Source organism: Callorhinus ursinus, unplaced genomic scaffold, assembly GCF_003265705.2.
Source record: "Callorhinus ursinus isolate GAN/ISIS: 27379988/994484 unplaced genomic scaffold, GSC_fseal_2.0 scaffold35, whole genome shotgun sequence".
NCBI lineage: Eukaryota > Metazoa > Chordata > Mammalia > Carnivora > Otariidae > Callorhinus > Callorhinus ursinus.
The window spans coordinates 6,822,695-6,837,759 of NW_027397097.1; the positions used below are offsets into that span (position 1 = coordinate 6,822,695).

At 41.5% G+C, this 15,065-nt stretch overlaps 1 protein-coding gene and 1 long non-coding RNA gene across 2 annotated transcripts in view; one reads left to right on the forward strand and one right to left on the reverse strand.

The window, feature by feature from the left end:
• Nucleotides 1-8,289, reverse strand: part of CLNS1A (chloride nucleotide-sensitive channel 1A) — a 49,810-nt gene extending 41,521 nt beyond the window's left edge. The window contains exons 1-2 of the mRNA XM_025894417.2: nt 8,072-8,289; nt 2,229-2,365 (exon numbers count right to left, since the gene is read on the reverse strand). Of these exons, the coding sequence (XP_025750202.1) occupies nt 2,229-2,365; nt 8,072-8,196 (262 nt within the window). The 5' untranslated portion in view covers nt 8,197-8,289. The remainder of the gene's footprint in view (nt 1-2,228; nt 2,366-8,071) is intronic.
• LOC141370469 (uncharacterized) lies at nt 8,268-11,761 on the forward strand. Its single transcript, XR_012374520.1, has 2 exons — nt 8,268-8,784; nt 10,543-11,761. It is a non-coding gene; the product is annotated as an uncharacterized lncRNA (long non-coding RNA).
• Nucleotides 11,762-15,065: the final 3,304 nt, after the last annotated feature.

Below are 15,065 nucleotides of genomic sequence, written 5' to 3' on the forward strand. Positions count from 1 at the left end.
ATACCCCAGGAATCTACCTTAAGCAAGAAATATAAATGCAATACAGTATTTTTGCAAGTAAGAAAAAAACACAACCATGACCAACACTCATCATCTCATGCTAGATCATAGTATCTGCCGTATTTTCAGTCTCTAAACCTTTCTAAATTTTCAACAGTGGGAATAAGTTTTTAGTTATTTTAAAAATAATCTAATATCCTCAACTATAAGCTGAAAGTCCACTTTAATAAGGTTTATGGAGGTTCCAAAGAGAAACAAACAACTGAAGCTTGGAGAATCAGGATGAGAGGAACAAAGGCTGGGAAAACAGGATCCAAACACACGTAACTTATGAGAAGAGTTGAATCCCACATAAATGGAACTGGAGAACTACTACATAAATGTGACCCAGGAGGATTCTACTTCTTAGTAAGATAGTGAAGTCTGACTTAGTTTAGTAAGAAAGAATTAATCACAGTCCCATCAATTTCAGGAAAATAATCATATAGAGCAAACATTTAAAATAGCTATCCCAAACCTACTGAATCCTTACTGCCTAGTTTGGGACTCCTGGTATTTGTATTTTTAACAAGCTCCCCAGGTGTTTCTACTGTACAGCCAGGTTTAAGAACTAAAGACTACTACAATCCCCTCATTTTTCTGGATGAAATTGAGGCTGAGAGAGACGAAAATAACTTGCTTACCAAGCTAATGACAGTCTCATCCAACAATGTGTTTTTCTCTTTAGCTAGCTTTATTGAAGCCCTACCTCTCTAACCTAATTTTTTGACATACACCTTTGGCCAAAGCTAATGCTCTCCACTATCTATGGGCATTTCACACCAGGATTTGGAAATGACTGGCAAGGTTACCTCTAAGTCTTTGCAATTCTATGAATGAATGGCTTAAACTAAACATGAAATATAATAATCTTGGTTATAAAATCAGAGTTGCACCTACTTGGAAAGTGAACTTTGTGCCCAATACCTCCTCATTTGGAAGTCTTACTACAACCCAGGGTCAACAGCTTTTTCTTTTCCTTACCCTCTCTTTCAAATTTCATTAGATTATCTATCTTTGCACTTTTTCCAATGGCAAGTGTTTGAAATCTTATAACAAAAATATTTTCAGATAGCTGAATCAGGCAGGGCTGATGAGACAGGGCTTGCCAAAAGCCCTAAAAGCTATTAGATAATTAATGTCACACTAATTATAAGTGGTCATCTTATATCTGAAATCATATTAAAATACTAAATTGGAGGAGCAATAGCTTAACAGGTAAATTCATGGGACTGTCTCTTATACACTATTTCAGAGAAAGGCAACCCATTATTTTAAAAGCACATGAATTTGTGCTTTTACTGAACTGTAAAAATGTAACAAATTGTCCTTTCAGTCACAAAGTCCTGCATTTTACAAAAGTTGAGCATATTAAACTAACACAATACAGGAAAAACTTCTCATTTAGTCATGCTTTCAAAAATTAAACACAAGTTTTAATTTTGTACCTAAGTTCTCATTTGGAATTCCTACACAACCCATTGTCAACAACCTCAAAATGGATTTTTTTCTCTTTCTTACCCCTTCTTTCATCACTTTCACTAGATTTTTATGAATCTTTCTAATCATTTCAATTGCAAAAAACTTGGGAATCTTGTACCACAGGGTTTCTCAACCTTGGCACTACTTACATTTGGACTGGGTAATTCCTGACTGTGGGAGGCTGTCCTCTGCCTTATGGGATGTTAAGTAGCATCTCTGGCCTCTAACTACGAGATGCCAGTAGCATTCTATGCCCCTTCCAGTCATGACAATCGAAATGTTACTGCCTAAGGCGGGGGCGGGGGGGGGACACACAACACTGTGCCCAACTGAGAACCACTTTTCTAATAAAACGAAACAAAAAAACAGGTTCTACACTAAACTCTTGGAAGCACAAAGTATACTGATCCAAGCTTCTAAGGGTGCCAAATATAAATGCCTTTACAAAAAGAATAAACAATTCAATGCAACAGGAAAAAGTAGAAACATAAATCCACAATAACTGAATAATTTTAAGTGCAAATATATACAGAAAGCAAAAAGCAGTGTCCAAATTATTTTACTGAGTTGAAATTTTGCTTAATAAACTATTATCCAAAAGAGGTCAATAGCTTGAATATTACTTTATGATCAAAAGCTGCTTTTTAAATATATGATATTTAATATTCCACCAAAGGAAGCTCAAGATTAAATTACACCATACATACCTCCAAATTTGGCATTCACCATAACATACAAATGCTCTCGTGGATAGGCATTTAGGTCCCTGGACACCGCATGCAAGCTAATCGTGGGGTATTCCAGTGAGAATCCTAATCCAGAGCCATCTAACCAAGACAGGCGGCTGAAAAACACGTGTAAAGCAGATTATTTTAACAAATTAAATCCTAATTTAATCCTAAAGGTTCAACTTGGACACTTTTATGCATGTGAATAAATTCAAGCTTAGTGTTTAGAAATATTCCTAAAATAATAAAATTCAGCTGCAAGAACTTTCTTTAAAACCAATTCTGTTTTCTTCTCCTCTAGCTACCAATTCAAAAAAATCTGAAACGCAATTTCCTAAGTCACATGTGTTTCTATGCCTTCCATGCTGGTTCTTATTTGGAATGTCTTCAGGTGCCTTGCTTTTGCAATTCCTCAAATGGTTAAGTCCCAGCTCCTCCTTGAACCCTCCCTCCAATTACTCCAGTCCATAATAATCTCTTCTTTTTCTGAACTGCACTTATGCGCAGTAATAGGCCATTTAGCACTTAACTCTGTGGTAATGAATCTCATATGTACCCTGACAAAATATGAGCTACTTGACAGAACCGGTCATATTCCTTTATTTCACATTCTTCAAAACCACTAGCATTAGTGCTCAGCATGTAAGTATGCAATAGACGCTTGGGAGTCACTAATTTCTCCAGAAGTCCTACATTAAATGACATACACATGAAATGGCTGTAATCATACTTACCACAAGTTAGACAATATTTATCCCATTGAAAGACTTTATGAAGCCTTTCACTTATTCTGCAGCTTTAAAAGAAAGCCACAAATAAAGGCTAGGTTTCCTTCAAAAGTGGCCAAATGCAAATATTTTATTGGTATAATAAAAGGAAACATATCACTGAAATCAGTATGTTGAGTTTTGATTAAAGGCTGGCTAATTTTTTGGCAATACTTCAGCCATCTGGAACTGCACCACTTAGCAGGAAAAAAAAAAGTAGCAAAAAGATCCTTAAGAGACCACACACAAAAAAATGTTAATGGGATAAAAGTTAATGCGATATAGTGGCTGCATAGGGCTAGAGAGAAATAGAGATTGACTGCTAATGCGTGCCGGTTTCTTTTGGGGTGATGAAAATATTCTAGGGCGCCTGGGTGGCTCAGTTGGTTAAGCGACTGCCTTTGGCTCAGGTCATAATCCCGGAGTCCCGGGATCGAGTCCCACATCAGGATCCCTGCTCAGCGGGGAGTCTGCTTCTCCCTCTGACCCTACCCCCTACCCCCTCTTGTGCTCTCTCTCTCTCTCAAATAAATAAAATATTTTTTAAAATATATTCTAAAATCAATTGTGATAGTTGCACAGCTCTGTGAATAGACTAACGACTACTAAATTGTATACTATGTGAATTATCTCAATAAACTTTTATTTAAAAAAAGAAATTAATGTAATAACACCCCCATATCATTCTACTTTTGATACAATTTTAACAAGCCCAGTTGTCTCATTTCTAACCAAGCAAAAACAAATACAATAATGAACCTAGGACTCCCTTGGGTAAGAAAAATGACAGCCCAGCAGTCTGAGATCATTCACATTCAATGTAAGGGGAGGTTGAACTTGACACCTCAGTCCCCCTAAAGGAAATTCATGTCTGCAAACACAATTAAATGTATATAATACATGACCCTCACTTATCAAAAGCAAAGGCAGAATTAGATTGTGGTGAAAATGTGTACAACTCTGTAAATACACTAAAATACAATGACTAAAAAAAGCAAAAGCAAGAAAAGATGCACTGCCATCTGCAAGGATTTCCCTTCAACATGTTTATTAAAAACAGAAAATGAAAACCTGGGAGGCTTAAAGTGATAAATCTTAAGAAGCTTAAAGAGGTAAAAGCTCTAGAAATGATTTTCCAGAATGATTCACCCCATTAGTTCCAAAGAAATAGATTTTCTTACTGTAATTAGATTGTGCTATGTGTGCCTTTTCTGTCCACTGCTTTCTTAATGTGGAGATGAAATAGTCCTCACATATCCAAGAAACACTGCTAGTCCTTTACTAAAACTCTATTATTTTAAGCAAATAAACTCCCTTTTCTCATCTCAAAAATGCCCCAGCATCATCACAACTCAGAAAGTAAGAGTCCAAATTTGGGTGTCCAAAATGATTTCAAATATCCAGAGCCACAAAACTTTAATGACTCAATTAGAAGATGGAAAAACTGAAATATAAAATGAACTCAGTGCCTATCAAATTATGGTCTTTATTTTTTTTTTTTAAGATTTATTTATTTATTTGAGAGACCTGGGAGGGGCAGGGAGAAAGAGAATCCCAAGCAGACTCCCTGCTGAGCTCGATCCGGCTCCATCTCACAACCCCAAGATTGTGACCTCAGCTGAAATCAAATCAAGAGTCTGGCACTTCACCAACTGAGCCACCAATGTGCCCCTATGGTCTTTAAAAAGCACGTGATAATTGCTCTGTAGTTCCTTATACATGGACATGGATATGCACTCTACAGAACTGAAGCAAGTTCCACTCAAAAGCAACACTTACTCTGATTGCTATGTTCCTACTCATTTTTCACATATTCTAGAAGAAAAGCCCTCCCAAACCAAAATATCTAATTAACTATACCCAACCCAAAGAAGCCATGAGTCACAAAAGGGAAAAACAATTAGACAGTAATACAAAGGAACGTTTTGCTAATTTCTAATGCTTTTGAACAAGTATGATCATTATACCTTATTCCTGGCATGAGGTGAAAAACAGGACAGAAAGAGAAAAGAGGTTTTGAATTTGGGTTGGCTTAATTATTTGGTTTAAAATTAACTTTGGCTTAAGATATAATTTAATTACCCTCTTTATTCATTTCACATGATCTATTTTGAATGATTCATGCCTCTGATCCGTTCCTTACCTGAGTAACAAAGTCAACTTCCTATGAAAACTCAACTTTGAAAATAAGCCTGAGAGTTCTGTATCTCTCCACACATCTGAGAAACCACCTAAATTAAATCAGACCCTATTCTCTCTTTGCCTAAAATCCTAAAATAATTTTCTCAAAGCCTTTGGGCAATAAGCCAAACTCATGGAACATAGCTCTCTCCTTTTCCAGCTTTATTATTTTTCCACTCTTTTCCCCTCATTCCCTCAGATGAATATGGTGTATTATATATTCTGGCACAAACTAAATATTGTTTCTCACCCTTGCTCTGAGCATCCTGTCTCTTCTCAACAGAATGTTTCCCCTCAGCCCCACCTCACTCACCTGGCTGTTAATACTCATTTGTCATATCCTCTAGGAAACCGTCCCAGGTTTGTTGAGGCCTTGATTCTATCAAGACCTGGAAAAGCTTGGGGGAAAGAAAAGTGGAAAGAGACCAAGGATGTAATGCTAACAAAGAGTAAAGAGTGATGAATATAGCTGTCCCTGGTACTCATAATATTCTATTTTTTTAAAAAGATTTTATTTATTTATTTGACAGAGAGAAAGAGAGAGAGAGTGAGAGAGGGAACACAAGCAGGGGGAGTGGAAGAGGGAGAAGTAGGCTCCCCACAGAGCAGGGAGCCAGACGCGGGGCTTGATCCCAGGACCCTGGGATCATGACCTGCACCAAAGGCAGACGCTTAACGACTGAGCCACCCAGGTGCCCCATAATATTTTATTCTTAACCTAGATGATGGACATACAGGGGTTGGTTTAATTATAATTCTTTAAATCATCCATATATAATGTATATTCCTTTTTGTATGTATATTTTACAAAAATATTTTCTTAAAGAAGGTAAGAGATTGGGGTGCCTGGGTGGCTCAGTCATTAAGCGCCTGCCTTCGGCTCAGGTCATGATCCCAGGGTCCTGGGATCGAGCCCCGCATCAGGCTCCCTGCTCCGCGGGAAGCCTGCTTCTCCCTCTCCCACTCCCCCTGCTTGTGATCCTTCTCTCGCTGCGTCTCTCTCTATCAAATAAATAAAATCTTTAAAAAAAAAGAAGGTAAGAGATTTCTCAGTGAAAAGTTGATACGAAATTTTTTTAAACATGTAAGACCTTAAAAGGAGTTGTATTTCTTCAGTGTGATAACTGTATTGTGATTATACAGGACAATGTCCTTGTTCTTAGGAGATTTTTGCTAAAGTATTTATGGATGAAGGGACATGTCTGCAACTTTCAAACAGCTCAGAAAAAAGATAACTGTGGTAAAATGTTAACAACTGATGAATCTTTGTGTGTATTAATTAACAACACTTGAGATTTTTCTTTAGGTTTGAAGTTTTTCAAAATGAAAAGACAAACATAGGGCCTTGTCTCCCTTCCCCAACAGTAGTTATATTATAGAAAAAGTCAATATACAGAGAAACTATGAAGAAAAAGGGATGGTTGTAGGGACTAACTATCTGTGCTGCACTCTCCACCACTTAGAAGAAATTGCTCTCCCAAAATCATTAAAGATCTCCTTGTCATTACCCAACAGATGCTTTTCAGATTTTGACTGCTTCTCCCTCTTGTCTGTTCTCAAGTCTCTCCTTCCATAACCTACCTCTTACTGTAGATATGCCTTGGCCCTCTTCTCTTCTGGGGTACCTAACCTATCCCCCATGAGTATATGCTAACCTTTATACTAATAATTTCCTAATCTCCATCTTTAATTCCACTCTTCCAAGATACACACTCTTGTGTCCAACTAATCACATATGTCCAGACCAAACTCATTATCTGCACCTCACCCCCAACTTGCTTTTCCTCCCATCTGTATTTCCTATCTCAGTCATTGGTCAAAAGCCTAAGCTTTGCTCAATGTTTAGATCTCCCTCAAACCAGGGGTTCTTTACATTTTTTTGTGCCCTCTGTGGTAGGCAAAAATTTGCCTCCCCCAGGACCTTCAAACCCTCCCTACCCCGTGTCAAGCCTGTGAATATATTGACACATGGCAAGAGAAAATCTGTATATGCAATTAAGGTCACTAATCAGTTAACAACAGAATGGGGAGATCATCCTGGATATTCTGTGTGGGTCCAATGGAATCACATGAGCTCTTAAAAGGAGAGAAATTTCCCTGGCTGTAGACAAAAGCAGTCAGACAAATTTCAAGGAAGGGAAGGATTCAGTGTGTCATTGTGGGCTTGATGATGACTGGAACCATGTATCAAGGAAATAGGGACCTGAGTCCTACAACTACGATAAAATTTGAGACACGTCTGTCTTACTGTAAAAGTACAGCGCTCCAGGCGGCCAAATAACAGGGCAATTCCTTCTAGGAATGGAAATGGGAGTCAGAAATGGGAAAGGAGAAATGGGAGTCTCGTCCCTCTGGATATGACCTCAGCTTGCGTAGGGTTGAGGATGTTCCTCTCCCCATCCACACCTACAGAAGAAAAACCATACTTCTTAACCAAACTTTTAAAATCCTCCACAGTCCGCTCTAAACTTACATATTTTGCCCAGGGCAACACCTCCCGCACCTTATTACAGGAAAGAGAGGCACATCGATGATTCTCACTCAGGGGCTGGAAACTCAAAACCTTAAGACGAAACCCTGAGTAAAGAGCGACGCACGCACCAGACGTCGGGAAAACAGGCAGGTAAAAAGCATAATCCATGAGAGAACTCCGTGTGAAGAAGACAAAGAGGAAGACTCGGGAGGAGAGGACGCCACAACAATCGAGTCTTCGGCCGGGCAGAAGCCTCCCCGAGGCGACCCGGAGCACGCGCGCTCAGCCTCGCAGCAGCCCCGGAGATCGCGGTCTCGCCCCCGCCCCGCCACTCAGCTCGCGCCAGCAGGAGGAAGGCTGCGCGCAGGAAGCCGGCACTGGCAAACAGGAACCCCGCTTACCTCTCAGCGATGTAAAGTGTGCCGGTGCCGAGGCCCTTGCCGTTCAGCACAGCCTCGGTCTCTGGCTGCTGCTGCCGGAGCCCCTCAGCCGAGCCGGGCGGCGGGAAACTTTTGAGGAAGCTCATTGCAGCAGCAAGCGCGGAGACACAGGCCGGGAGGGAGCTGAAACACGGCGACTCCAGCTGCAAGCCTCACCCCGCCCCGGAAGCGGTGGCAATCACCCCGGAAGAGCAACTTAGTCCGCACCGGAATTTGAGCCCCATCCACCATAGAGACGAGTCGTTTGGGGGCGAGTCCCCGGAGGCTGGGCCGGACCTGGCCGCGTTGGCTACGTGACTCCTCGCTCCGGGCCCCTTCTCCTCGCCGTTTCTGAGGCTCCGGGCTTGAGATAACTGAATTTTTCTCTCCGTCATCCTACTTCTGGGTCGTCACAGCAACCCTGTGAGAGAGGAGGCACAAGGAATGATAAATTCCTCTTTCTACAAAAAAGGAAACAGAGGCCTGAGCCTTGGACAGGAATCAAAGACCGCACTCTATCTAGAGGTCGGAGGTCTAATGGGTTCATGGCTCTTCTAACCTGCGCGGGCCTCAGCCCGGCTTGTCCACATCTCAGCCTAACGGCCGTGCCTCCGCCATCAGTCTAGGTCCTGACGCTGCCCCAGTGCGGCAGCCGCGTGTCCCCGCGTCTCAGGCGGGCAAACGAGCCCAAAGAGGTAATGAACTCTGGGTGAAGAGTTGGCTATGTCAGGGAGGACTTGGAGCGCTGAAAGGAAAAGAACTAGTCCATCAGATTTGGAACCCTTGCTTTCTTTCTTTGTTGGACACTGAAGAGCGAAGTAATAAGAGCAATGAAAACTTTTATCAGGAAATAATTGGTAAAGGTAACCGAGTGTTCTGTGCCAGGCACTGTTCCAGGCCCTTTACCGGCATTATTTCTTCATTTCCTCTTTATGCCAAGTATATGAGAAATTTTTTATTGATCCAGTTTTACAGATGGAAAGCCTGAGGCATTAACTGAAGAGCGAGAGTTTAGCCATGAGAGACCTCGTGGAATTCAAGTCAGTCAGTTTCTAGGCCAAATTTTCTTGCCTGTGAAATGAGCACGATCATACCTAAGCTGTAGCACTGTTGAGGCTGGATGACTGGACATGTGGAGTAGCTGTATTTCTATCTGCTGAAGAGAGGAGTGTTAGATTTTTTTTTTTTTTTTTTATCTAGGATTCGTTTGCTGGGAGGGAGACTGGAGGAGGGGCACTCTGAGCAGGGAGAGTATTAGGAAGTTGTTGCCTCGGTATAAGTGAGAGAGTGGCAGTGAGAATGGAAACAGAAGAGGCTGGGGCTATTACAAAGGTAAAACCCTAAGACTGAGAGAAAGAAGGTGGTGAAAATGCAAATGAGCATGGATGAAGAGAGAGAAGTCAAGGATGATTCCCAGGCTAAGTGATTGAGTGGATGCTGGCTCATTTCTCCAAGATGGAGAATTCGGGGGGAGGAGTAAGCTTTGAGAGCAGCTAACAATCTGATATGGGAAATGGAGAGTTTCAAGGTTCCTTGGGACAGCTACATGAGGTTGGCTATTTAGTAAAGCAGCCAGTCAGTGCTTTGTTCAGAAATGGACTCCCCCCAATCATGCAGAGAGAAAATTGGCTAAAACCTGTATAATAATTGCATATCAACTTGACATAGTTTTCATAGTGTCTTTGTAAAAAGTGCTTGTCTAATGGCAAAACATTTTATTCAAGTTTATAACTGAAGAAAGGGGATCTTAGCTATGACAAAAGAGTTCTTCACCTGTTACAGTGACAGGCTCAGAGGAGGCATTTAAGCAAATGTATGTCAAAGCAAAAAGGCGGGGCGCCTGGGTGGCTCAGTTGGTTGAGCAACTGCTTTCAGCTCAGGCCATGGTCCTGGAGTCCCGGGATCGAGTCCCACATCGGGCTCCTTGCTCAGCGGGGAATCTGCTTCTCCCTCTGACCCTCTTCCCTCTCGTGCTGTCTGTCTCTCACTCTCAAATAAATAAATAAGATCTTTTAAAAAAAAAAAAAGCAAAAAGGCATATCACCAAAAATTTAAAGAAGGGCAGGATTTGCTCCTTTGCCTCCTATATAAATCCCAATGAGTAACAGTAAGGCATTATAGGTCTGACGTATGCATAGTGTTTTACTTTTCAGAAGAATGCTTTTCTCACCCGTTAGCTCCTTTGATCTTTATAATAATTCTGTAAGGTAGGCAGGGTGGCTGTTATTATGCCCACTGGACAGATAAAACTGAAGATCAGAGAAAGTAAGTGATTTGCTGCAGGCTACATTACTAGTACTCAGCTAGAAATTAAATTCCTTCCTTTTTATGTCAAGTTCAGTGTTTTCACTACAAACCACCACCTTTTACAACTAGTTAGCAGAGAGGTATAAAGATGTTCCTGCCTTTTGGTGATAGTAAGAATTACCTTCCTGTGTATCCATTCTTACTAGGATCATACTCCTGATAGTCCTCTTAAGACTCTGGAAGATGAGAGGCATCTGGGTGGCTCAGTCGTTAAGCATCTGCCTTCGGCTCAGGTCATGTTCCCAGGGTCCTGGGATCGAGCCCCAGATTGGGCTCCCTGCTCGGCGGAAGCCTGCTTCTCCCTCTCCCACTCCCCCTGCCTGTGTTCCCTCTCTCGCTGTCTCTCTCTGTCAAATAAATAAATAAAATCTTAAAAAAAAAAAAAGATTCTTGAAGATGAGTGATAGAGTTGAAAGAAGAACTGGTGAAAACTATGTACCAGGACTAGATATACCCTGAGATTCCCAGCCTTCCTTACTGACATCTGACATGTGCCTGACAACTGGGACCTCTGTGGGAACTATCAGCTGGAATACCTTTCCATAGCCTCTCCATGTGGCCTGAGCTTCCACACAGCATGGCAGCTGGGTTTTGAAAGTGAGTATCCCAAAAGAGAGACTGATAGAAGCTGCTCTTCTAACCTAGCCTTGGAAGTTATAGAGTATGACCACAAGTAGGATCTGCTGGGTTTTTCTTTTTCTATTTTTTAATGAGCCTTGTAGTAGTATATGCCATGAAATGCCTGTAGCCCTGGCTACCACCTTGACTACAGCTTTGGGAGAGACTTTGAGGCAAAGGCACTCAGCTAAATGGCCCAGATTCATGACCCACAGAAACTGTGAGATAATACTTATTATTTTAAGTAACTAAGTTTTGGGGTAAACCTAGCAGTAACTAACAGATTAGCTAAAGAGAAGTGAGAGAGAACCTTGAATAGTGTTGAGTCACTGTGCTTCTCCTTACACACTTGACTTGGCAAGCTTGTCCATGCCCATAGTTTGAATTACCCTGTGCAGGGACTTCCAGATCTGTATCTCCATCCCAGAACTCTCATGAACTACAGACTTTTACATCCTACAGCCTGCTAGACTTCTGTACTGGCAGTTCCACGGACACTTCTCATTCAGCTTATCAAAAATTGAACTTGTAAACTGTGGACTTTGGGTGTTATGGATGTGTCTCAATTAGGTTCACTGGCTGCAACAAATGTACCACTCTGGTGGGGAATGTTGATAACGAAGGAGGCTGTGCATGACGGGGCAGGGGTATATGGGAAATTTGTGTATCATCCCCTCAATTTTGCTGTGAACTTAAAACTACTCTAAGAAATAGTTTTAATAAAAATCTGAATTTGCCATCTTCTCACTCAATTCTGCTATTTCTTCAGTGTCCATTCTGTGGGAAAATACCACCTCATGTTTAGCTGCTCAAGTTAGAAATCTGGAATTTATCATTATTTCCTTCTCCCTCACTCTTCATATTCAGTAATAATAATAATTATAATTATCATAACAACAAAAACAGCAACTAACATTTATGGAAGCCTTACTATATGCTAGGTACTCACTGTTCTAAGCATTTTATGTGTATCGGTTAATCTTCATAGCAACCCTAGGAAATATATCCTATCATGATTCCTGTTTTACAGATTAAAAAAAACAAGTCAGGATGAAGTAACTTGCCCAACTTACCTACTAAGTGGCAGAGGTTGATTTAGAATCTATGCTGTTGGGCAGCAAAGCCCTGCACCCTTTAACCACGATATTCTACTGCCTCCAGTCAACCAAGTCCTGTTATTTCTTAACTCCCATCTCATGAATCTGACCCCTCACTCCTCCACTGTTGCCCACTCAGGTCATCTCTCTATTAAGAGTCTCCAAACTGGTCTTGGTTCACTGAACCCAAAGACTTCACAGTTTTTGGGGCAGAGGCACAAGAATTATCATCTCATGTGGTAAGTGTTGTATTGAAGTCTGCACCAAGTGCCATGGGATTCCTCTGCATGAAAATCTAGAGAACTAGGAGAACATGACATTTGAGCTGGTACTTGAGGATGAGGAGTTCAAAGATAAAAGCACGGGTAGAGGTAATTCCATTTTGTTGCACAGGGATAGGAAGGAGCATGCAGTGTTTGAGGAATTGCAAGAATTTGTGTGTGGCACATGACGGCATGATGGGGCTGGAAAGTGGACCAAGATGGTCTGGGAGGGGCCAGGTATACAGCAAACCCTTGGTGAATGACTTGCCACAGATTATCCCTCAAATCTGTAACATTTTGCTAAAACAATGGTGAAATGAAAGAGTCCAGTCGACTGCCCTGCACTTGCACTCAACTTAGCAGCTTTCCTGCCTCTTACCATGACTTAAGGTACCTTTCCACTCTCACAAAACTATAGTTCACCAGGGCGCCTGGGTGACTCAGTTGGTTAAGCGTCTGACTTGATTTCTGCTCACGTCATGATCTCAGGATCATGAGATCCAGCCCTGCATTGGCCCCCACGCTGAGTGTGGAACCTGCTTAAGATTCTCTCTCTCCATCTCCCTCTGTCCCTCCCCACCATCTACCCCTCCCCCAATGTGCATGTGCTCGCTCTTTCAAAAAAAAAAAATACAAAAAACTAGACTATGTTGAGTTTCTTTTCTTGGGGGGAGGGGGTGGTTGGAGGAGAGGGTACCATAAACACTATGGTGATGTTCCTGAATTAAAGGATTTGAGGATGTCTCTGTTAACATACCTGGACAATGTCATGTGTGAGCAAAAGTTAACTTTTATAAGGTAATGGGTGATGCATATGAATAAACAAGTAAAATTAAGTAGATGAAAAACATGAACCAGGAGGAAAAAGAATATAGAAAAAATAAAAATCATGAAGTGAGAAAATAAATCAGAATAGTGATTTTGTATTCTGTGTTAGCCCTATGTGACACCTATCATAGGGTTTTAACTTTTAAAAGGAATTGCTCCTAACCCATTGATTTCTCAAGCATATGGATTTGAGAGTTTAATCCACTTAATGATGTTTCACAACTCCCACTGCTTGTACACCAAGGTGCCAGGCTACATAGTCCCCCACTCTGTGTACAGGGTTTTCAGGAGAAGGTTAATATTAAAGCTGTAAGGTTCATTTAGGGTTCCCCCTTCGTCCTTGAATTGCAGGGCAAGGATTATCAGGGAAGATGGTGAATCTTGAAACAGGCCCAGGAGGTGAGCTCAGACAACAATGCCCTTGTTTTAACAAACCACTGAGGTCCCTCTTTCAACTGTATAGCTAGTAGAAATCACAGAGGGCATAACATCACCACATCAGCAGACATTCATTCTTTCAGGTGCCAGAGTCTGAATGAGAAAGTGACCTAAACTGAAGAAAGCAGCTTGTGTTATAACATATGGCCGCAGAGATCTCGTGACCAGAGGTAGCAATTTAGGAAAGAAGAAGTTTCAAAGCCTAACCTATTAGGGTCTAGGCCAGGAAAATACTAACTCCCCGCCTTCTGCTTCCTCAGCTGCCACTTGCCTTTCTCTATTGAAAACCTCCCATGGCCCCTCAGGGCTGCAGCTGACCCAGGAGCAAAGATTGTGCTCTTCACTCTCAAAGCTTCCTGCAGCCTGGGTCATCTGGCTTTTACAGATAATGGAGTGTGTTGTTTGGTAATATAAACTGTCAAATTTATTAGGAAGGATCTTTGTTCAGAAAGATCTAGTTTTTTAATCTGCAAACAAAAAATACTGAAGGGAAATGCACTAATTTATTGAGTGGTTATTTCTGAGTGGTGGGGATGTGACTAATTTTTCTTATTGTCTGTTTACTATAATAAGCATATATAAATTCATCAATAAAGAAAAACTCTATTTAAAAAGGCTAATAAGGGGGCGCCAGGGTGGCTCAGTTGGTTGTTTCCCTTCAGTTCAGGTCATGATCCTGGGGTCCTGAGATCGAGCCCCACGGGCTCCCTGCTCAGCAGGGAGTCTGCTTCTCCCTCTGCCCTTCCCCCGATCATGCTCTCTCTCTCTCTCTCTCTCTCTCAAATAAATCTTAAAAAAAAAAAAAAAAAAACTAATAATGGGAGAAACTCTAGGACTTAGAGAATTGGCCGTCTCTGCCGGTACGGTTTTCAGATAAAAACCTGAAATGACGCATTGGAATGGCCCACGAAACAGCGAGGCTGAGTGCTTACTTGGCATGCAAGCTGAGTCAGGTTATTATCTATGCCTCTGAATTAAAAGAAGCTGTAACCATTCGACCCAGCAATTGCACTACTGGGTATTTACCCCAAAGATACAAATGTAGGGACCCGAAGGGGTACGTGCACCCCAATGTTTATAGCAGCAATGTCCACAATAGCCAAACTGTGGAAAGAGCCAAGATGTCCATCGACAGATGAATGGATAAAGAAGATGTGGTATATATACACAATGGAATATTATGCAGCCATCAAAAGGAATGAGATCTTGCCATTTGCAACGACGTGGATGGAACTGGAGGGTGTTATGCTGAGTGAAATAAGTCAATCAGAGAAAGACATGTATCATATGACCTCACTGATATGAGGAATTCTTAATCTCAGGAACAAACTGAGGGTTGCTGGAGTGGTCGGGGGTGAGAGGGATGGGGTGGCTGGGTGATAGACATTGGGGAAGATATGTGCTACGGTGAGCGCTGTGAATTGT